Source organism: Gracilinanus agilis, chromosome 2 (genome assembly GCF_016433145.1).
Source record: "Gracilinanus agilis isolate LMUSP501 chromosome 2, AgileGrace, whole genome shotgun sequence".
Classification (NCBI taxonomy): Eukaryota; Metazoa; Chordata; class Mammalia; order Didelphimorphia; family Didelphidae; genus Gracilinanus; species Gracilinanus agilis.
The window spans coordinates 682,885,678-682,910,875 of record NC_058131.1 but is presented as its reverse complement, the minus strand read 5'-3'; the positions used below and the strand labels follow the sequence as shown (position 1 = coordinate 682,910,875).

At 38.7% G+C, this 25,198-nt stretch overlaps 2 protein-coding genes across 2 annotated transcripts; one reads left to right on the top strand and one right to left on the bottom strand.

Moving 5' to 3' along the window:
- Nucleotides 1–3,467: 3,467 nt before the first annotated feature.
- On the top strand, nt 3,468–4,394 carry LOC123236470 (olfactory receptor 287). The gene has a single exon (XM_044662866.1). The coding sequence runs from the start codon at nt 3,468–3,470 to the stop codon at nt 4,392–4,394; it is 927 nt and encodes a 308-aa protein (XP_044518801.1).
- Nucleotides 4,395–20,150: 15,756 nt separating this feature from the next.
- Nucleotides 20,151–21,131, bottom strand: LOC123234364 (olfactory receptor 6-like). Its single transcript, XM_044660270.1, has one exon. The coding sequence runs from the start codon at nt 21,129–21,131 to the stop codon at nt 20,151–20,153; it is 981 nt and encodes a 326-aa protein (XP_044516205.1).
- Between the last annotated feature and the right edge of the window lie 4,067 nt (nt 21,132–25,198).

Here is a 25,198-nt window from a genome sequence, read left to right as displayed (position 1 = left end):
CACATACACATTTGGCTCAAGTAAAATTATATATCTTTGTAAGCCTTTTGGCAAGAAAAGGATACTATTTTGTGTCTCCCCAGCCCATTTCCTGGGTCAGGACAATTCCTGTAGAGAGCAGAGATTTTGTCTTCTCTGAAAGGTTACATAGAATAAAGCTGCCCTAAAAAGAATGTGGACAGTTAATTTGCTTCGTTGTTGCCAAAGTCAATAATACTTAGACATTTGACACTCAAGCACCATCCCACCTTTTACATATGGTCTTTGGCTCATGAAGGTTTCCTAATTTTTGTAAAGAACATTCTAATATACCAGATGCCAGAAGGCATAAAAGAGCCATGGGGATAATTTACTTAATTGGGGGTTCCGAGACAATCTCAGTGAGTACAATTTAGTTGTTCTGGGAATCAATGGGAAAGAAGAGGGTGAAGAGGAGATAATGATGGGGCTGATGTCATGGAAACTGGTACCCCTTACAAGTTGATGTTTTAGGCCACTTTAACACTGATGGCACCTCCACAAACACAATCACCTCTTCTGGTTTCTCATTGCAGCATGGATTCTTACAGGCTGTCCTAGTAGAATTTATGCTCTGAGAACTCTGTAGTGGCAAAGAGGGAAAATAGTTCTGGATTTAGTACTTTATGCCTTTCAAGAGACTTTCACATCTATTATTTCACTTAGAGTTATAGAGCTGAAAGGAACTGGGATGTCATGTAGTTCACTGTTATGCATGTATCAGTTCCATTAGATACATAGGACAGCTGAAGTAGAAACTCTGGAGTTAGAGGACCTGTGTTCAAATCCCACCTCTGATGCTTACTAATTGTGTGACCTGGACTTAGTTCATTTGTAAAATGATGGGATTGGACAGGATGGCCTAAGAGGTCACTTCCAGTTCTTAATCTATGAGGTCCTTAGACTATGTGGTAGATAGAGGGCTGGTCTGGAGTCAGGAAGACTCATCTTCCTGAAATAAAATTTGATCTCAGAACTTAATAACTGTGTGATTCTGAACAAATCACTTACCTCTATTTGCCTCAGTTCCTGAGTGAGTGAGCTGAAGAAGGAGATGCCAAAGTATCTTTGCCAAGAACAATCCAAATGAAGTCATGAAAAATCAGACAGGACTGAAAATGAGTGAAGAGGGGGAAGCCAGGTGACTCAGTAGATTGAGAGCTAGGAGATCCTGGGTTCAAATATGACCTCAGATACTTCTTTGCTGTATGATCCTGGGCAAGTCATTTAACCCCCATTGCCTCTCCTTTACCATTCTTCTGCCTTGGAACCAATACCCAGTACTGATCTAAGATGGAAGGGAAGGGTTCAAAACTGAATGAACAATCCCATTACTGTTCTGATTTTGTTGTGTAAATATTCCTTATTTCGTGGTGTTCTTCACATATATAATTTCTTATGATTCAATAATATTCTATTATAACCCTAGATCACAGTTTTACCAGCTCTTCCCACATCAACAACAAAAATTATTTTCCATTTTTTGCTATTATTACTAAAGTTGCTAAGAGGTAGTGTGGGATACTGAATAGGGTTGACTTCCCAGCTAGTAAGATCTCAGTTCAAGTCCTGACTGACTATACAGGGCCACACAGCACAGGCTGTGCCATCCTGAGCAAATTGTTTAACCTCTTGATGTCCCAGGCAATTCTCTAAGACTCTGCATTGCAGAGCAGAGGACAGTTTTCACTGGGAGAGGAAATGACTTTATTGGGAATTCTATATAGCGGTGAGATCAGGACCATAATAATAAGGAACATTCTAAGGAGTTACCAGGGTAGTTTGGTAGCTGGGAAAGCTGAGAAAGGTGTTCATGATATTAAACAGTGACATCAATTCAATTTTCTGGAACCAGCTAAGATTATTGGAAGGCAAAATGAAAAATAGTCTTTGCCCTCAACGAACTTATGTTATACTGGAATAAATGAAGAGGGACTGACCCAAATGAGATAATAATTGTAAAGTGCTTAGTACAGTGCCTGACACGTGGTAGGTACTATATAAGTGCTAGCTATAATGATTGTTATTAACTCAGAGCTTTAAAATCATATTAATGAACAGTACTGAGAGACATTTAAGTGGTTATCTTACTTAGCCCAGTGCAAGCATTGCTTTATTCTCTCTTGACAAAGGGTCATCCAGTTTTTGCTTGGGTATTTCCAGTGATAGGGGGCTCGCCAATGAAGAAATCTCTCTAACCCCTCCCAACCCCCCCATGAAGTTTTGTTCTGGTTTGAGATAATAGTAGCTGGCATTGGAGTGGTGATTAAAGTTTTACAGAACATTTTGTGTACGTTATTTCACTAGATCCTCTCAAGAATACTGCAGATTCTCTAGAATATCTCTGCTTCATAAATGGGGAAACCAATGCCCAAAAAGATGAAGATCCTTCCAGTTCTCAATCAGTGATTCCAAGCAGAGTCGGGACTTAAGGCCAGTTCTTCTGACTCTACCTCCAACCTCTCTCTTTTCACTATTTTACAGTGCCCCTCGGCATAGAAGAACCCAACAGAGGCATGGGGGGTGGGGAGAAGAATTTTCTCTTCACTCTTATTCTAGAAGATATGTTGGCATTCATTCTCAGGTCTGAAAGTCAGCATTAGGTTTGAAGAATCTTACTCTTCTATCTTCTGGATTTTCACATCTTTATGAAAGATTGTGCCCTCCTCCCCTTTCCAGATGGAGGCTTAGGGCACAGAGCATTGTCAGTGATTAGCCTAATTTCCGCATTTAGACAGAGTGGAGAGCTCAGATTCCCTACTTATTTCTAGGTATTTGCTTCTCTGGAGAACAGTGCCTTAGAAGGCAGCAGAAACTATCTGTAAAATGGAATAGTTCACCTAGATGACCTTCATGACTCAATTCTTAATCCTATGTGCTTAATAATAGGAAATGGGACCACATTCTTCTATGGAAGTTTAGCAATCATGTTTTTATAGGATTTCTATATCTAGTTTCACTTGGTGTGGCATCCCCAGTCAGACTGGTCTACTTGGTGTCCTTTGAGTCAGCACTTCATCTTTCATTTCTGAGTCTTCGTAAAGGTGGTCTATTCTCCATGCTGAAGTAAACTCTCTTATCATTTCTGCCTTTTGAATTCTTTAGTTTCTTTTGAAGCTCAGCTCATGCACCATGTCTTTTTTGATCCCTCTTGTCAATAATTAGATATTTATTAAACACCTACTATGTGCCATGCATTGTAAGCTCTCTCTTTCTCCTCAAATTATTTACCTATCTGTGTGAATCTTGTACCTCATTCCTCAGTAGAGTGAGTTTCCTCAGGGCAGGAGCTCTTTTTAAAAATTTCTTTTGATATCTCCAGCCTTTCATTTGTTGACTTCAGCATAGTAGGCACTTACCAAGTGTTTGTTGAATGGAAAAGAGAATATTGTGTTAAGGATTTCCTTAATGGTATGATCCTATGTATTCTAGCAGTTGCCATTGCATGGATGGAAAAGAAGAACCTATCCAACTTGGAGGAATTTATTCTCCTGGGATTCCCAGGGACACAGGGTTTGCAGATATCCCTCTTCCTGCTGTTCTTTGTCATGTACGTGCTCACTGTAATGGGCAACATGGCCATCATCACCTTGGTCTGGACCCATCAGCGCCTGCAGACCCCCATGTACTTTTTTCTCTGTAATCTCTCCTTCCTGGAGATCTGGTTCACCACAGCCTGTGTCCCTAAGACCCTGGCTAATTTTGCATCTCAGAGCAAAGTCATCTCCTTCATCAGTTGTGCCACACAAATGTATTTTGTCTTCTCCCTGGGATGCACTGAGTATTTTCTTCTGGCTGTGATGGCATATGACCGCTATCTGGCCATCTGCTACCCTCTGAGATACAGCACCATCATGACCCACTCTGTCTCAGCCCGTCTCGCCTTGGGTTCCTGGGTGTGTGGCTTCTCAGCCATCACTGTGCCCACCGTCCTCATCACTCGCCTCTCCTTTTGTGCCTCCAATGTCATCAACCACTTCTTCTGTGACATTGCCCCATGGATTGTGTTATCCTGCACGGACACTCGGGTGGTAGAACTGGTGTCTTTTGGCATTGCTTTCTGTGTCATCTTGGGCTCTTGCATCATCACCTTGGTCTCCTATATCTACATCATCTCCACCATTGTGAGGATCCCATCAGCCCAGGGACGACACAAGGCCTTTTCCACGTGCTCCTCCCATCTCACTGTGGTTCTCATCTGGTATGGTTCTACCATTTTCTTGCATGTGAGAACCTCTGTTGAGAGTTCCCTGGACTTGACCAAGGCCATTACAGTTTTGAACACCATTGTAACCCCTGTACTCAACCCCTTTATATACACTCTTAGGAACAAAGATGTGAAGGAAGCCTTGAGGAAGACAGTCAGTGGGAAGTGAATGTCCCCCCAGACCCAGCACCCTGCTTTGATAATTGAGTTCTGGGAAGTTCCTATTGATTTGAATGTTGCATGCAGGCTTCCTATACTTTATTTTTCTTAGTGAAATCTGATAAAGTCTAATGGGGGCATGTTGACTAACTGGGGATAGGGATGGGATTGAGTCATGTACTAGATAATGTAAACATCATCACTGATAAAAGCTTATTAACAACATTCAATTCAATCTAACACAAATTTAATAAGTGGTTTCTAGGTGCTAAATAAACACTAGGGTAGTTGCTGGGCATATGAAGACAAAAAAGAGAAATAGTCTTTTTTCTTTTTCTGGGTCAGAGTCTTCCTACCACTGGGTCTATGCTAGTAGCCTCTGGAGTAATTTGTATTTTTTCCTCCTTTGATTTCTTTTGTTCAAATCAAGAAGCAGTTTTTCCCCTTTTCCTACCATAATTCATTGAGAAGAAAAACAAAAAAGTAAAACTAAACTCTTGTAACAAATGTCAAGCAAAACAAATCTTCATAATGGCCATGTCTGAAAATATTTGTCTCATTCTGCATTCTTCATTTTGAGGTCATTACCTCCGTTTTTCTTGACAAGCTTCTTTGTTTTTCTACAGGAAAGAAGAGAAGATAAGCATCTGATTATTGCAGGGATTTTCCCATAAGACATTCTGGCTTGGGGGAAATATTGCTCATCTTCCTCTGTGGAAGTGGTACTCCCCCCTGTTTTGTAGATCCAATATCTTAGGTGCTCAGGCTCTAAAAAGCAGGGAATACAAACCATGACTTTGGGTGAACATGATGGAGTGGAAAGAGGGGGAAATTAGACACAAATTTTCAGTACTCAGAACAAACTTTTCCTTTAACTACCAGGCAGCGAAGAAGTACAGTAGATAAAATACTGGAACACTTGGGTCCAAATTGGACCTCATATAATAGCTGTGTGACCCTGCCTGTGCAAGTATTTAACTTCTGTCTATCTCAGTTTCCTTTCCTGTAAAATGGGAATACTTTTAGCACCTACCTCATAGAGTTGTTGAGGATAAAATGATATAATATTTATAAAGTACTTTGCAAAACTTAAGAAAGTACTAAAAAAAGAAAGTACTATGTAAATGTTAGCTGTTTTAATTATTTTACCCATATTCTTAAATTGGTGGGCAAAATGTTCCTCCAATCCTAACTTTCTCTTTATGAAAGTACAGAATTAGGATATCTTTTTTTTTTTTAAAATCCTCACCTTCCATCTTGGAGTCAGTACTGTGTATTGGCTCCAAGGCAGAAGAATGGTAAGGGCTAGGTAATGGGGGTCAAGTGACTTGCCCAGGGTCACACAGCTGGGAAGTATCTGAGGCCAGATTTGAACCTAGGACCTCCTGTCTCTAGGCCTGACTCTTAATCTACTGAGCTACCCAGCTGCCCCCCATATAAGTCTTTCCAGGTGTTTTTGTGAACCTTGTTTGTCATATAATAGTATGATATAATATATATAACAATTTATTATATAACATGCTGCATATTATATAATATAGTATATATAGTAACACAATGTGTTCCATTACTACCATATATTACAACTTGTTCAGTCATTCCCCAGTTGATAAACATCCCTTCAGTTTCCAGTTCTTTGCTATCACAAAAAGAGCTGCTATAATACAAATATTTCTATACAAGTAGGCCCTTTTCTCCTTTCTTTAATTTTTTTGGGATATAGACCTAGTAGTGGTATTTATGAATCAAAGATATGAACAATTTTATGGTCCTTTGAGCATGGTTCCAGATTACTCCCCAGAATGGTTGTATCAGTTCACAGCTCCACTAACAGTATATTATAGATCCCCTTTTCTCCCCATATCCCTTCCAACGTTTATGCCTAGAGACGGGAGGTCCTAGGTTCAAACCCAGCTTCACACACTTCCCAGCTGTGTCACCCTGGGCAAGTCACTTGACCCCCATTGCCCACCCTTACCACTCTTCCACCTAGGAGCCAATACACAGAAGTTAAGGGTTTAAAAAACAAAACAAAACAAAAAATAGTCTTAGTGCAGTTTTGGGGGAAGATAATATAATTCAACCTAATTCTTTCCTTCCTGCTCCATGAGGGTGTTTGCATTGTGGCTGATAAGAGAGCAGAGGAAAGAGAATTCTTTAATTTGCCCCTCTCAGGGCTTCACATCCTGAGCCTTCCCACTGCCTCCCTGAAACTGGGTGTGAAAACGATGTTAACTTGACCTTCCCAACAGATGTGGGAGGCCAGTAGTGGGAATGTCCCTGCTTCTATTTTTCATGTAAGAAAGTTGGTTCAGAGAAGTGACAGTTGTGGTCCCAGGTGAATGCAGTTAGAGATTGATACTCAAACCCATGTCTTTTGACTTCAAATGCATTTCTAGGTATTCAGTCATGGAGAAATAGCGAGCATATTTTCAAATACCCAAATCTTGAGATTATTTATCTAGGAATAGTGTACCTATTTTTTAAAACCCTCATCTTCTATGTATTGGTTCCAAGACAAGAAAGCAAAAGGGCTAGGGAATGGGGATTAAGTGACTTACCCAGCATCACACAGCTAGGAAATGCCTGAGGTCAGATTTGAACCCAGGACCTCCTGTCCCTGAACCTGGCTTTCAATCCACTGAGTCACTGAGCCACCTAGCTAGCCCCATACTAACTGCTTTTTAGAAAAACTGGGCTCTACCAAAACAACCTCAGATGATACTTTCAAATGTCATCTGGATTGTAACTGTGTGGCTCCTGAGAATGCATAAATAAAGATAGAGATAGGACAGATATATAATAAGAACTTGACTTATTATTATTATTTTTATTTTTAAAGACTGAAGAGTGTTTGAACTGGGGGAAAAAGGAGAGAAGTTGGAGGGCACCTGCTTCCTTGCAGAGGGGATTAGAGTCATGCTTTTATCTTTTTTTATTTTTTTTAACCCTTACCTTTCATCTTAGCATCAATACTTTGTATTGGTTCCAAGGCAGAAGAGTGGTAAGGGCTAGGCAATGGGGGTTAAGTGACTTGCCCAGGGTCACCCAGCTGGGCAGTGTCTGAGGAAAGAGTTGAACCCAGGACCTCCTGTGTCTATGTCTGGCTCTCAATTCAATGAGCCACCTAACTGTTCCTCATCCTCCTACATTTTGGCTGCTTAGACCTCCCCCTTTCCAGTTTCTTTGTTTAGTCATTCCAAGCACTTCTCTGGAGGCTTTGGTGGTATAAGCTGATTGAACAGAAAGGTCTTTGCATCTTCCCAGACTTCCAACTTTTCATGGCTGCTCACCAGGCAACCAGGGACCAAGGTGAAGCCCAAATCTTCACTTTAAAGTGTGATGTGAGAATGAGAGGGAAACTTGACCAGGCAAAAGGAGATATATTGACCCGATCACTGTTTCTGTCTTGAGTTAGCTGGGTTGCTGTAACTTAGGACAGCTGATTTTCCAGGGTGGTAAGTTGAATCTGAAGCCCCATTGACCTTGAAGAAGATGGGAAGGGCATTTGTAGAGTCTTTTCCCTACACCATCACTAGGAGGGAAGAGCTCTTCGAATCCACCTTGGGCTGCCAAAGTCTATCCCAGACCCTTGGCAGTAAAGACAGTCATGAAACCTCAGGCTTGATTCTGGAGTGCTTTAACCTCGAGAATATAAGGCAGAGCGATCCCTTTCCTCAATACCTACAAGACTTGGGAAATCATAGAAGGACTTGTAGTGAGTCCCAATTCTGGAATCCCAAGGTTCTTCAATTCGGGAGATTCTCCATGGTCCATCTAACCTTTACATGAGCAATGCCTTTGAAGAAGAGTCTTGGGAAGAACTAATGTCTCCATTTACCCAAGATGATTCTAGCATGGGCGCCTTTAGATCCCTATGATGTGTTGGTTGATATTCTCTCCTCATGCTGAGGGAGGCCAGAAAATAATTTTCTGTCTCCCCGTCAGTTAATCAATCAATGAATTAATCAACTCTCAAACATTTATTAAGCACCTGCTTACACTATGTTAGGCATGCTATCATGCCATAGAATAATTTCCAAGCAGGAAGGTGCAGGGGTAGGCACCTATAAATGCATATATATACATATATATATATATAAATTTTTTAATCATACAAATTCTACCATTCTACCCCACCAAATCCAATATATAAGTGTCATTATGCTTTTCTTTGAATATGACTAATTAAACAATAGTTCTAAGAACTCATTTTTCATAATTGTTACTATTTGGAAAAGCATCAAATATTTTTCCATCTTAATTTATTAGATGGCTACACTTTTCACACTCATTACCTGATTCAATTGGCACAAAAAACCTGGGAGTTAATTTAGTCAGTCTCATAAGACTCATCAGAGATGAAGATGGAGGGTATTGTAACCACAGAGGACAGTCAAGAAAATGCCCAGCCTGGAGAGAATCAGAAAAGAGTGGTATCCTGAAAATCTAGGGAGAAGAGGATGATGAACAATGTCAAAACTGGCAGAGAAGTCAAGAAGGACGGGTATTGAGAAAAGGCAAAGAATAAATCACAGAAACAAAAATAGTTATTTTAAAGAACATTATAAAGAAATTACAAGCAAAAGATACCATAATGCAACTGAAGTGAACCTTTGAGAAAAATGTATCCCTTTGAAAAAAATAGATTGGGGGCAGCTGGGTAGCTCAGTGGATTGAGAGTCAGGCTTAGAGACGGGAGGTTCTAGGTTCAAATCCGGCCTCAGACACTTCCCAGCTGTGTGACCCTGGGCAAGTCACTTGACCCCCATTGCCCACCCTTACCATTCTTCCACCTAGGAGCCAATACACATATGTTAAGGGTTTAAAAAATAGATTAACAAAAGTGAGAAAGTGAAGATAATAAGTTTAGTATTCAATTAAAAAGAAACTCTTGGGGGGCAGCTGGGTAGCTCAGTGAATTGAGATCCAGGCCTAGGGACAGGAGGTCCTGGGTTCAAATCTTGCCTCAGACATTTCCCAGCTGTGTGATCCTGGGGAAGTCACTTGACTCCCCATTGCCTAGCCCTGACCATTCTTCTGCCTTGGAACCAATACACAGTTGACTCCAAGATGGAAGGTAAGGGTTTAAAAAAAGAAACTCTTAAAATAACCAACAAATTGTTAAACCCTCCAAATGGACAAAAGAATAATTTTAAAATTAGGAAATAAAATTAAAAATAGGCAGTTAAATGGATAAAAACAAAAAAAAATGTTTAAAACTCTTACCTTTTGTCTTAGAGTGGGTACAAGTATTGGTTTCAAGGCAGAAGAGTGGTGAGGGCTAGTTAATTGAGGCTAAGTTACTTGCCCAGGGTCATACAGCTAGGAAGTGTCTGAGGTCAGATTTGTATTTGGGACCTCCAATCTCTAGTCTTGGTGCTTTATCCACTGAGCCACCTAGTTATCCCTAAGATGTGGTATTAAATTTTATTTCATTTGATGGAGTCAGGTGGGAGAAGCAGGTCCTTCCACCATGGGGATTTTGTGATAGAAATGGAGCCAATCTTCCTCAAAGGCAGCAAGTTGGAGGGGAAAGAGAAGTGACATTAGGGTCAGAAAGTTAACTTGAAGTTCTGGTTTTACCCCTCACTTGCAATTTTTTTACTTTTTTTTTTAAACCCTTAACTTCTGTGTATTGGCTCCTAGATGGAAGAGTGGTAAGGGTGGGCAATGGGGGTCAAGTGACTTGCCCAGGGTCACACAGCTGGGAAGTGTCTGAGGCCGGATTTGAACCCAGGACCTCCCATCTCTAGGCCTGACTCTCAATCCACTGAGCTACCCAGCTGCCCCCCTCACTTGCAATTTGACCATATTCAACTCACAATCTCACCAAGCCTTAGTTCTCTCATCTGTTAAAAAGAGATTATAATGTTTACGGGGAAAACAATACTATAATAATAACACAAGATTATTGCAAAATTTAGAGGACTTTTCTTACTTTGGGGACCATCCAATTCCCTTTGCCCAGCAAGCAGCCTCATAAATAGAGATTGTTAATAAAGTCCATCCAAAGATTAATACCCTCTGAATTGAAAAACAACCATGTTGCTAACATTTGAGAAAATCAAACCTCCTTAGGTACATTTTAATCACCTGAAGTCCATATCCCTGCCAGGGGAGGAGGAATAGCAACTTCCACCAATTTGCCATTGTACATCTTCCTGGGTCGATCCCAAGGGTCTCGTTAGCCATCTAGAGTAAGTAACATTTGATGATGGCTCTGCACTTCTGAAGGAGGCTAAGAGGAAGCAGCATCGCTAGTATTTTCCCCAGGCTCACATTTATATAGAGAATTGGGGGACTCAGATGTGTAACTCAATTGTGAGCAGAGACATCTGTGTTCTCATTGTGGGATCCAGGTTAGCCAGGCTCTGGATGTGGTTCCGAGTAACCTTGGACAGAGCTCAAAATTGATTTATATTCTCATTTCCCTTAATATCTCTGGAACCTAAATTATGGTTCAATCATACACATATTTCCAGATCTCGAATGCTCTGGGTTGTGTTTAAGCATGATTCATTCAGAATTCATATAATTAGAATCTTAGAGATGGAAGGAAATTCAGAGTCTTTTTACCCAACATTTCCCATGCCTGGATGCAGTGCCTCATCACCTCTGCCTTTTTTCTTCCTCAGTTTCCTTTAGGATTCAGATTGCATCCACTTTTTCATAAGAGGCTCTTGCCATCCCCTTCCCACTTCTGGAGGCTTCTCATTGAGATCAGTACAGCCCCTGGTATATATGATGAATTGAATCAGTGTTGTTGAAGATGATTGTGAGAACTGGGAGCTCATCAGGAGAGACCTACCCCTCTCCCAAAGTAGTGTTAAACTTCTTTTAGCAAAAGCAGAAGCCCTAATCCTAGAACCTGCAGAGTTTTTCCAGGCTAGTTCTCTTGGCAAGAACCTGAAGCATTATTGATTTATATTCTCATTTCCCTTACTATCTCTGGAACCTAAAGTATAGTTTAATCATACCCATATTTCCTTTGCTTGATGATTTCACACTATTGACTCACATGGACTTTGCTGCCTATTGAATTTCTCAGATCTTTTTTTTTTTTGCAAGAATCTTCACCTAATCATATCTCCTCAATCTTGCCCTTGCTGGTGCCATGCCGACACTTAGTGATTGCTGATTTTCTTTCTAAATGCTCATAAGCCTTCTACGATATCATATGGAATTGAAATTAAGTTCACAGTTCCATTTCTGCAGGATTTCACGCTTTTCTTTCTTTTGAAAACTGGAGTAACAGAGCCTCTTCCATTTTTCATAGTTTTTCAAAGTTCACTGATAGTAAACTCAGCAATCGTAGCTTCTAGTTCTATGAATAACCCAGCATGAGTTCCATTTGGTTATGTTGACTTAAACTCATTGAGAGTAACAATACTATATGCTCTTTCCATTTCCTCGCTGATTTGGGGTTTCACAAGCACATTTTTAGAGTTGATAAGGGATTCTAGTTCAACCCACATCTAGGAAAAAATATCCCCTTCACAGCATACTTAATGAATGACTTCTGCTTGATAATTTCTTATAAAGAAGTGAGATGGTAAGACAATTTGTCACAAATTATTTTTATTTTAGCCTTCCAAGCCCAAAGATTATTCTCTTTAGAAGAGAAAATGGAAGTAAAAAAAAATCTGTCTTCTCTTAGTTGCTCCTTAGGGAAAAAGAAATGGAGACTGGAATTGTGATTTCATTGGTATAGTGAACTTTCATGTGAGAAAAGGTCCTCTGTTAAAGCTGATCAGCCCTTTGCTCTGTAATTTAGTTGTGAAGAAAGATGATGGATTAAATGACTTTCTGAGAGCCACATAGCTAGTAGTATGTTGTGAGGAGAAGGGACTTGAACTTTGTTACTTCTGGGTTCAAGACTGTCTTTCCACTCAATAAGCCATATTGCCCTTAATTAGAATTGTTTTTTTTCACCCAAAGCTGTACCTACCCTCCCTTTGAACTTTTTCTTGCCTTCAACATAGCTTTTTAAAAAGCCCTCTTTGTTGTTAGTATTCATTGGCAACCTCATGTCATTCTGAACTTCAGTGTTCCTAACACTTTTCTTATAGGACCATGCCATTATTTTGTATTTATCTTTGGTTACCTTCCTTCCATCATTTATACTTCTTCAGTACTTCGATATTAGGCTACTTCCATTCATTAGTAGGTCACCAGAATTATGCTTTGTGAAATATCTTGTGTATTTTAAAAAAAATCTAATGTGGTCAGTGAGTTCCTTTTGTATCTATTTTGAATTTGAATTATTTGTATTTTCAGAATTTCATTCTTGAGACATTTCCATACTTCTTGGTCCATCCATTTATCTTAACCATAGGGAGTTCTTTTACTTTCTTTTAATTTTACTTCATATTGATAATTTAAATTAAAAAAATTTATCAAAAATTTATTACATATATAATTTGTATTATATATAAAAGGTATAATATGACATATAAATTACTTATCAAAATTTATCAAAAATTGATAATTTAAGAATATTTTATAACTGTCATTATGGTCCAAATCATAGTTCATTTTCCTCCATTATTTATTTACTTTTATTAATCATGAAGAAGATAATTCAGTTCAAAGCAAACCCATTTAATGAAGTAACATAGTCAATTAGTAGATAACAAATAGCCCACTCACTTGAGCTTGCTCCCACACACATACTGAAATGCTTATCCAGAATAGTTGATGTGAATAGGAATTCGCAATGGGGTGTACACATGAAGGCTTGAGGAGAAGGCTGCATATTCAAGAAGCAAAGCAATATGTCATTAGATTAAGCAAACAAAGGGGCAGCTTTGGCAATGGAGAGCTACAGAGGTTTTCTGGAGGTGTCACAGAACAAAGTACGTATGTTGGGAAGAGTTTGAGATTAAGGGAGATTTTCTTATGCTATAGAAGCAGCCTAAAAGGAAGGGCAGAAGAGGATTGAGACTTGGGAAGGAAAGGATTGAGTGAAATGGGAATGTAAGTGCTGGGAATGGAAAAGGGGGAGGGACATTTTTCCCTTAAGCAAAATATTTCACTCTCAAGGATTCAAGGAATTGGAAGTGAAAGTTTTCTAGCTATAGGACAGGAGAAGTACCTAGAGATGAGAGTTTGTACCATCTTGTTATGATAATGGACAAATAGGCATCTGTATTCCTTTAACAGACATGGAGGATCTGGGGAATAGGGACAGTTGGATGTTGAGCTCAGGTTCCCGGGGCCAGTAAGTACCAGATGATTGGGTAAACTGAGGCAGCTAGATGGTGCAGTCAGTAGATCACTGGGTCAGAAGACAGGAAGACTTAAATTCAAATCTTGCCTCGAACATTCACTAGCCAGGTGACCCCAGGTGAATCACTTAGCTTCTCTTTCCCTCAATTCCCTCATCTGTAAAAAGGACATCATAATATTTACCTTCTAGGTGTAAGTGTGGATTTGGGGTAAATTGATAACTAAGCATTCATCTTTGAATTGGACTGGAAGCCGAACTGGAAGCCATGGAACTCTGAGAGAATCCCTTTTGGGAGGGGCCAGTGAAGAAGGGAGTTTGGTGAAAATTCTGAAAATTCTAAACTGCCAATGACCAGCTGCCAAAAACTCCTTAGAACACATTCAAGCTCTTGAGTGGGCTTGGGGAGGTTCTAGTCAGGAATTTAGCTCTTCTGAACCCAAAATTCAGGGGTACCCTGGAGATTTGAACAGCAAAACCTTTCTACTGACTTCATTGCCAACGAAGAAGAAACTGAAAGAGTTGTGCTCCATAATTGGCCATAGTGCCCGGACTCTGGAGGGAGCAGGCTCTTGGGGGATCCTTCCTTGAGCCCTCCTATGCCCCTTCCTTGCAGTTATTCCACTCTTTGTTAGCTAGTGTTAAGGATAGGATATTGTGAGGGGAGGGAGAGTGAGCTTCTGAGTCAAAGCTACAGAAGAAACCAGAACTGCTCTCTTGTTGTGGGGTTCATAGTGGATAGAGAAGTTATCCCTGTACCCTCCTTCCTCAAAAAAATCCTCAAACATCCCTCATCCTATTATCCTGAATTCCCTCATCCTTATAATAAATCTTTATTAGTTCATTAGTGGTAGTTTGGGGACTTGGAGGGGAGGAAGGCTGACCTTGTGGCTGAGGGGAAGATGAATACCAAACACCATCTTGACGGGCAAAGCCACTAGAACTTGGGAGGGAAAAGGCTTGTCTCCATATTGCTGGCTCTGAGGGTGGGATCTAACCCATTAGGGTCACAACTGATCCCCAACTCCTCCCTTTAATACCCCACTATAGCTTTGCCAGTTGGGAACCTTTTTGAGTTAATTCCCTCATAGGTCTTCCCTGGGGTGGGAGTGAGTGACTAGCTGATCTGGCCCATTGAAAACTAACAAGGGGGGAGTCTAGATACCCCCCCATCTACCCTCAATACTCATCATATACATAGGATTGTTGTGAGGATTAAATGAGATAATATTTATAAAGTGCTTTGCAAACCTGAAAGCACAATATAAATGCTACAAAAATAATAAAGATTATTAATTTCTTAAAGATGTTAAAAAAGAAAATAACATAGCTCAAGCAAAAGCTCTAAACTTTTTAATAGACTTCTTTGTGATAGAATATTTCAAATAAAATGTATTCCTTAAATCTCTGCTTTTGGTGGCAAAAAATTGGAAAATGAGGGGGTGTCCTTTAATTGGGGAATGGCTGAACAAATTGTGGTATCTGATGGTGATAGAATACTATTGTGCTGAAAGGAATAATGAACTGGAGGAATTCCATGTGAACTGGAAAGACCTCCAGGAATTGATGTAGGGTGAAAGGAGCAGAACCAGGAGAACATCATACACAGAGATGGATATACTATGGCACAATTGAATGTAATGGACTTCTGTACTAGCAGCAATGCAATGATCCAGGACAATTCTGAAGGGCTTATGAGAAAGAAGCTATCCACATCCAGAGAAGGAACTGTGGGAGTAGAAACACAGACGAAAAACAATTGCTTGAACACATGGATTGATGGGGATATGATTGGGGATGTAGACCCTAAATGATCTCTAGTGCAACTATCAATAATATGGAAACAGGTCTTAATCAATGATACATGTAAAACTCAGTGGAATTGCATGTTGGCTACATGAGGGAAAGAATACGAATCATGTAACAATGGAAAAATATTCCAAATTAATTACTTAAACTAATTAATTAAAAATCCTAAAAGCAAAATTCCTAAAAATAAATAAGTAAATAAATAAATGACATTCATCTAGGACCAAAAAATATAAATACCTGCTTTTCTGGAGGCCATCTGTGTTCTATACACTTCTATAGAGTTATTATCATTTCTCCCAGCATTTCCCAGCAAAATAGAGTACAAAGAACATCAGCTTGATAGTCAGAAGGCCTGAACGGGACCATCTCCCCATGCCCCTTATAAAGAATTACTTTTTTTGTGTGCTATAATTAGCTTTAGACCCAAACAAGTCTGCTAACTGAAGACATGCTACTGCTGCTTTTTGGCTACTTTCTGCTCATTTTTTTTGAATGAAAACTTTATTATTCTTTATTAGAATCAACAATCAGCCACACATGCTTAGCCCCTGGAGGTTAAAATTTCCCATGTAACCTTTCTGGAATCTCTTTATCCTTACCAAATGGAGGCAGCCTTATCCCTTCTAGTGCCATGTCTCTTTTACCTCACCAGTGAGAGTGATGATGGGAAGTCTGAAACTTGGTAAGAGGTACTCTCCTTATATTTTAGGTGCCATTCATCTTTTTTTTAAAATAAATTTTTATGGAAATATTTTGTTTATCACCAGAATTCCTCTCATCATCCCTCCTTAACCCTCTCTAAGAGAGCCAACAAATTTTCCTTTAGAGGAAAACAAAAGAAAAAGGAAGAGAAAAATATACAAAACTGATCAATATATCCCCAAATTCTAAAAAACAAATGCAATGTTCCTCACTCATGGGCTGCTAACTTCTGCAAAGGACTAGACTGTGAAAGGTCTTTTCTTATTTCTTTTTGGATTCATATTTATTCTTCATAATTTTGTATTACTCAATTTTGATTTTTTTGGAGTTGTTCTTTCCACATGCATAGTTGTAGTCATTTTGTATAGTGTTTCCTTGTTTCTGCTTACATCGGCATGTATTGGTTCATGCAGATCTTTCCATGTTTTTCTGTGTTCATTACATTCACCATTTCTTAGAACTCAATTATATTCCACTGCATTCAGATATCATAATATGTTTAGTCATTTTCAACTCATTAAACGTCTATTTTGTTTACAGTTCTTTGATACCACAAAATTGCTACTACAGATGTTATGTGGCATATGGGGACTTTCTTCTTATCAATGAGACATCACTAACTGAGAGTATCAAGGATTGTGAGGTAACGTGAAAAGAATTATGTAAAACAGGATATTTTCGGAATAAATTGTAGATAATCATGGAGGAAAGGCACATAGTCATTTTAGGGAAACCATCTATACTTCTGTCTCCCACATATTTGAAAATTATTTATATTCAGCCCAATGAATTGAATGAGTTAGTATTATAATTATGATTAGTGCCCTCTGGTTTGCCTAAAGAAACAACTTAGTTGGGTGACTATTTGGTCTATTATGTTAGATTAGGAGTTTTTGACTATCGACTCCTAAAAGATCCATGGATACAGAGAAATTGAGTGTTTCTTCTAATCTTACATAACTAAGTCACAGGGCTAGGACACTACACTTTTAGGGCCATTGAAGTGTGGGTGATTATGTTGGCTTCTCTTTACAGAGCTCAGGGAAGAAGAGAACAAAAGCCTACTTGCTGGTAGGGAATTCATTGTGGTGAATTCGACAACAGCTCAATGACCCTTCTGAAAAACAGCAACAATAACACAACATTGTGCTTTAAGGCTTACAAAACTGAAAAATAAAGAGAAAATAACCTTATGAAATATAAATTTACTGTGAAAAATTTTTGCTTGTATTTCTTTAACTTCAAACAAAGACATAATTCATTTTTATGATTGCTACCCACCTTGTCTTTATCATTTTGGGGCATGATTTTGGTCTTTTATTTGGAGCATAATTATGGGCCTCAATCAAGGTTGTTACAAACCAACTTTGGAGAAAAAAGGTGATTTATAACTGGTTTTATTTGCCAATAACATTTTGTTCTTTAAGGTTTATGAAGTAAATTATATATATGATCTTATTTCTTCTTATAATGCTCCCCAGTTGGTTATTATAGTTATTATCCTTTTAAAATATATTTACATATATATATTTTATGAAGAGTAAATTGAGACACAGAGATCAAGAGAAATCCCATTGGCTATTATATGTTAGAGGTGGGATATGAATTATTGTCTTCTTGAATCCAAATCTAGGCCTCCATCTACTAGGAAACATCTGATCCTGAATGTACTTCAATGTTCTGGAGCCATCTGGCATGCTTAGAAAATAGCTATATTTCTGATATGGGGCTTGGGCAGGGGAAGGGAGAAACATATTCTGAGGGAATTTAACCAGTCACCTTATGGGAATTCCTATCACAGATGGAAGATTACCCGAATCAGAAAACTGCTTGTTTTTCCTGGATAGGAATGGAAGCATGTTGTCCATATTATATGATAGAAGCACATGGAGCTTTGGAACCAATTCTAGGGCTATCAGTTATTTCTCCCCTCCTATTCCCTCCATTCCACTTAGCTTCTAGATCTAACTTCCCAAGTTGGCTTGTAAGATAGTAGGATGGTTTAGGAAGAATTGTAGGTAATGAGATTTCCAGGTAGATTGGAGTAAAACTGGTTTTTATAATTACTCTGAAATCTCATCTCATATATTTTGTACAGCCTTTTCTTAGGACTAACTTTCTTCAAGAGTTTCAAATCACTCGTTCCTTGCAAGAGGATCTTATGGGGAGGATTTGTCTTGTAGAGCCATTTATTAGATAAATCTCCCACAAAGAGAGCCTGGAAGTGTAGGGGAAAGATAGTGTGCCTTATTGCTTCTTTATTTTTTCAGCAAAGTTGGATAGATTGGGGGGCTTGAGGCAGGGCTTCTATCTAGTTTCAGAATGCTCCCTCAGATAGTGGCTGGTTAGGTTTCCCATGGGGCAAAGTCTGTTAAGGGTCCACTTTGGGAGTCCATGAAAAAGAAGTGGGCAAGTGAAAAGGTGATGAGGAAAGCCACTGGCAAAGCAAAGAGTAGGAGGGAATATGAAGAGAGTAAAAGGAATAGTAAGGGAGAAGGATTTGCAGTAGGACAGACTAGTACCTAGAGTGGTTAAAGGAGGAAAAGGAATAATTATATATTACTTTCAGAAAGAGAGGGGAGAGGAGAATACTATAGGCTGGGAATGGAGGAGAATGGAAAGAAGTAAGGAAGAGGAAAACAATAAAGGATAGAAGAAGAGGGAGAGCCTGAGACATGATGGAGAGGAGAAAAGATAGTGTGGTGGCAGAGAGAATAGAAAGGAGAAGAGAGGAGCGGGAATAATAATTAGGTAAAGATGACAGAGGCATAGGGAAGAATGAGATCTCTTTAACTCTTCATTTTCTCTTCACGTCAACACCTTCCCCATAACCCCTCAAGTCAACCATTCACACACCCATCTCTGGATCACTTCGGGTCCCTTGTGTTCCACATCCTGGATTTTTCTTCAGTGTTCTGTCTTTCAATGTTCTCTTCTCTGTTCCACTACTTCACTCTGGCCACTTCAGTCCATCTTCATATGTCTTTTCCTTGGTCTAGTTTCCCTCATCCATCTTCAACCTTTTTGTATTTATTAGTACAGGAAATAGGACAAAGCAATTGGCAAAGCAGTTGTAAAGATTAAATGGGGCCAGGGGATATGTAGCATTGTGGGAAAAGACCTAAAATTCCAGCCTTTGAACCTGCTTGTATGATTGGATCATTCATGTGGGTCTCAGTTTCCCTATCTATAAAATTATGATTGGAGGACTAGATAGTCCAAACTCGTTTTTAGATTTAAATCCCAGAATTTTACTGTTCCTAAATTCTACCCCACTTCTTTCCCTAATCTTCATAGAATCCATTCACAGCGTAGGACACCCATTTTACTCAGATGCTAGATTAGAAACTCCCAAAGGAGCTGTTACACTTTATTGTTGTTTTGCTACTCTTCGAGAATGACTTTCACAGATGAAATAGGTCAGCCGTGTAGCTTAATGTGAGGAATTCCCCTCAGAGGAAAGATGGCAGTGGGAAGCTCAGCTGTCTTAGAACTTTGTTCAGAGAAGAAGCTAGGAAAACCACTCCTATATACACTTCTTACTCATCTGGTTACACAGGACCTTATTACAGTGGCCGGCACCTGGCACTATTCCTTGTACCTATTAAATATATGCATTCTGTTGGGAAGATGTAAGCTTGGATGAATGGTACAGGCGTGCCAAGGAAAGAGTGTTTTCTTTTTTTCTTTTTATTCTCAAGATTCAGTGAACTGCAAGCTCAAGATGAGTTTACTAAGGTGATCTGGAAGTCCAATATTGATATCTAGTAACATTTTCCTTATCTTGTACTTTAAAAATTATATTTTGAGCATGTCTAAATTATCATTCAACCTTATTTTATTAGTTTGAACCCATGGTTCTAGCTACATATTGGATGGGGTAAAGAAGAAAATGCAAATCAGGAGACAAGCATGTATTTTCAGATTTTCATTTTGCCCATCTTTTATCCATTAAGCTATTTCCCCCTCTCCTGAGGAGTAGAGGTAGTAATGAGAGGAGATGAGATATAGATCCTCTTAAACTCAGATGAATTTCCCTCTCACAGAGGAGCTGAAGTGAGCAGCCACAAAGAGTCTGAGCATCCTGGTGAGTCTGGCCAAGGCTTCCCACACTTCTCTGTTTCTCAGGCAGTATATGATTGGGTTGACGAGTGGTGTCACCACTGAGTAGATTATGGAGATCAGCTTGTTAAAGTCGAAGGTGCTGATGGCTCGAGGTCGGGCATACATAAATATAGTGGTAGTGTAAAAAACAGTGACCACCACCAAGTGGGAGGCACACGTAGAGAAAGCCTTCCGGCGGCCTGTTCCAGATGGAATCTGGATAACCGTAGCCAGGATGCAGATGTAGGAGAATGCTGTCACACACAGAGAGGTCATGAGCACAGCCAGAGCTGCCACGAAGTCTAGAGTCTCAATAGCTTCTGTGTTTGAACACGAGAGTTTCAGCAATGGAGAGATGTCGCAGAAGAAGTGATTGAGTACGTTGGGGCCACAGAAGCTCAGTCGGGAGATGAGCACTATAGACACAAAGGAGGCCAGGAAACCACTAAGCCAGGCACTGAGGGCCAGAACCAGGCAGAGGGTTGGGTTCATCAGTGCTGGGTAGCGCAGAGGGAGACAGATGGCCAGATAGCGGTCATAAGCCATGGCTGCCAGGAGGAAGCACTCAGAAGAGGCAAGGGAGAGGAAGAAAAAGAGTTGTGTGAAGCATCCAGCGAAGGAAATAGTCTTCTTCTCAGTCAGAAGGTTGGCCAACATCTTGGGGATGGTGACCGAGGTATAGAGAGCCTCTAGTACTGATAGATTAGCCAGAAAGAAATACATGGGGGTATGGAGTTGCCGGTTGACCTGGACAATGACAATAATGACCACATTCTCTATAAGGGTCATCACATAGATGACACAGAACAGTAGAAATAGCAGAGCTTGTAGGTGATGGAGGCTTGGGAAGCCCAGTAAGATGAATTCTTTCACAGAAGAGGTCCCATTAGTATATTTCATGTTCTTTTATTTTCTGTTAGTAGGTTTTTGCTGAATAGACAAATTGAAAGAAAAGATGGACAAATAGTTATTCTGGGGAGCATAGTTCCAAATCTTTTATCTCTAGTGAGAGAGTCATAGGGAGTGAACATGGGTTGAAGTTTCAGGAAGAGGCATTTAGTCTAGACTGATATCAGGATTAACTTCTTGATAAGAAATATTACTAGATGTTGTATTAAATTAGGATATATTGAGGAAATATTCTTTGTTGGACATCTTGAAAAATAGGGCAATGCTATCTTGAGCCAAGAATAAGTTCAGATGTCTTCTTTTTTTTTTTTTTTGAGTTTTTTTTTCAGATGTCTTCTTTTTAAAAAAATTTCTTCATTTATTTATTTAATTTGGAATCGGGTTCTTTAATTAATTAATTTAGAGCATTTTCCCATGGTTACAAGATTCATGTTCTATCCCTTCTCTCCCCCCACTACCCTCCCATAGCCAACTCACAATTCCACTGGGTTTTACATGTGTCATTGATCAAGACCTATTTCCATATTATTGATATTTGCACTAGGGTGTTCAGACATCTTCTAAGGGCTTCTGATGCACAGCAGTATAGATAGAGAGCTTTACTTGGATTTGAAGATCCAGTTACTTGTCTGTGCATACAGAAGAATGTAAGGAACTTTAGAGCAACAACGAGTTTGTGTTTTCATCACATGTAACCTGATGCCTTGAATAGGATAGATGCTAAATAAATGTTCACTTGAATTAAATCATTCCCCTTCTAAGTAGCTGAGTAATCTTAGCCAAATCGCTTTGTCCTTTCAGAACCTTGCTCTCTGTGTGAATTCTGTGGAGTATTCACAATTGTCCTAACTACTTTAATTGAGATGTCAAGTATGAAAATGCATTTAAAACGTGAAGCATTGTTAGTTACTTTGATATTCTTGATCTTCCAAATCTTGATCTTGATCTCGTTCTTCCAAATGAACTTTGTTATAATTTTTTCTAATTCAATAAAAACGTTTCTGGGTTGTTTGATAGGTAATTGAATAAGTAAATTAATTTGGGTAGGATTGTAATTTTTATTATATTAGCTCATTCTAACCAAGAGCAATGAATGTTTTTCCAATTATTAAGATCTAGTTTTAATTGTGTGGAAAGTGTTTTGTAGTTGTGTTCATATAATTCCTGTGTTTGTCTTGGCAAATAGATTTCTAAATATTTTATGTTGTCTAGAGCAGTGATGGGCAAACTACGGCCCCCGGGCCAGATGTGGCCCCTTGAAATGTTCTATCAGGGTGCAACATTATTCCTAATCTGACGAATACAATGAGTAGGACACAATACAATGAAACTTCAAAAGAATTGTCTTAGAAACAGACTGACAGCATTTCCGATCAATAACACGTTAAAACCAGTGGAAATGTGTGCTGGCTATGAGGGCTGGTAGGGGAGGTTGGGAGGTGAAGGGGAAAGTAAGAGCATGAATCATGTAACCATGCTAACTTTTCTAAAAAATAAATATTAAAAAAAAGTTTGCCTATCACTGGTCTAGAGTGATTTTAAATGGAGTTTCTTTCTAACTCATTGCTGAGTTGTGTTGGAAATATGTAGAAATGCTGATGACTTATGTGAGTTTATTTCATATCCTACAACTTGGCTAAAATTGTTGATTATTTCCACTATCTTTTCAGTTGATTCTCTAGGATTCTTTAAATAGACCATCATATCATCTGCAAAGAGTGATAGTTTAGTCTCCTCATTGCCTACTTTAATCCTTTCAATTTCTTTTTCTTCTCTAATTGCTACCACTAGCATTTCTAGTACAATCTTAAATAATAGAGATGATAATGGCCATCCTTGCTTCAAAATGTGAAGCATTAGATAGATATGTTATTACTATTTCAATCTTTTTCAGTTTTTGTCCTAAGGGTCCTTAACAGTCTGAACTCCCTTCTCAGAATCACCTTTTTAAATGCATAAAATAAAATATCGAGGAACACAAAGGAAGCCAATTATAAAATAAAATTTAATCTCCTAAAGCTTAAAGTTTAACTCTAATTTAAAGTTTAAACTATTAAAGCTTAAGATTACACCACAAATTTTGGGATACCCCATACTGAAATAAAGTTGTCAAACTATTAATGTTCTCCATACCTAAGTAGGGTTAAGAAACTCTACTTTCTATTCTTTTCAGAAAAAGATATTGTTAACAATTTAATATGAATCTTCCTTTAGCATCCATATGTGAAGATTAGAAAATAGGTTTACACTAACTTGACTTTTGAAAGAACTTCCCAGTCCAGGAATATGAATAATTTGACAACCCCTATTATAGGCAATTATGCCAGCTTTTTCTGTCACCTCATCTTCTTGTTTTATCCAGAGAAGTACAAATATTCTTGGACCTCAAAATTCTACTATATTTCCCAAGATGATAAAGTCCTCTGGAACAAATCACTTCATACATTCAATTCAGATTTCAAGAGGAAAAGGACTACTATATTTTATCTCATTGAGTACACCCAAGATCTACAATACAACAACTGCCACCTACGACTACTGAACACATCTGTGCATCCTTCTCCTCTAGTAAAATTCAATTCAATGAAGAATTATTAAGAACTTCCAAGTTCAATATAGTTGGGGAATAAAATATATGTAATAGTTGGGGAATAAAAATATAAAAAATGGAATAGTTCCTTCTTTGAAGGAGCTAGTAAACTAGTCAGGGTGGAGATGGGAGTTGGGGAAGTTATAGATAAGGAAATACAACATAATTTGAAGAGAGAAGATTTTAGCAACTTGATGAAATGGGGAAGGATGACCTCAGAGGTAATGACAGAGAAGAACTAAGACTTGAAGGGAGAAGAGGATTCTGAGAGAGATTAGGAGGGAGTAAATTCTGGGTAAATGCTTGGAGTCCTAATGCTTGGAATGCCAACTTTGGAGAAGAGCTTGTAGTGAAGTTTTTCTGGAAGTGGAGTAATTAGGAATAGTATAAGATAAATGAGAGAATGATAGGTGGGAGACAGATTTTGGAGGGCCTTAAATGCTAGGCTAGAGAGTTTCTGTCACTGAGGCAACAGGGAACAAATAATGGCTTTTGAGAGAAGTATAATATGAACAGCTTTATACTTTAGAGAGATTATTTGGGCAGATTGTAGAGAGTAGACTGGAAGGCAGGGGGAAACTGGAAGCAGACATTCTATCTTTCCTCTGGAATTTTTGAAATATGCTTTTCCCCAATCCAGGGTGAACATACATTTATGCCTAGCTTTTTCTCTTTCTCTATCACACATTCTAAAAGGGAGTGGTCATTTCCCTTTCCTCCTCCCAAACCTACCAACATTCCCATAATTTCTACCCCAGAAACCAAGTTCTCCCTTTTAGTGTGATCTGGATTCAGTATAGATTTTTCCATTGTTAATTCTTCTATCATTTATTTGAAAGATGAAATTATCACTAAAAGATGTAAAAAAATACTGTTCTGCTTTTTGGAGAAAGACAGTCAGTAGATATCTAAATAACTGAAATCTCTCCTAATTGCTATTTTGTACCACAATGCAGGACTTATTCATTTCTTGATCTATTTCCTCCTGTCCAGGTAGTCTTTTACATATTTGATGATAGAATCTCTTCTCTCTTTCCACTGATTTTCAACCAAATGCTCTCCGACTTGCTGCTCCTCATGATTTAAAATTTTTTTAACAATACATGCTTTTAAAACATGCAATGTTTGCCAGATTCCATTATTTATCCTGTTTCTTTTGAATGATACATACCCATCTAGAACTTTGACCTAGTTTTCATTTACAAGTTTCATCCCATCAAAATCTTAGTAAAAGGTAAAAGATTTATACGATCTGGAGAGAAACCAGAGTATGCCATCAAAGTCTCAGTGATACTTATTTGGTTAGCTTTGCCTTCTTGCTTCAAGACTTTGCTTCATTGTTGTCTAAATTCTATTTATATTGAGACTTTTGAGGTAATGGATTTTGGGATTACTTCTTTTCTAGGATTTTGTCACCTTTGAATTTTTAGATGTTTCAAGGGCTATTCTTCCTCCAGTGTACCTCTCT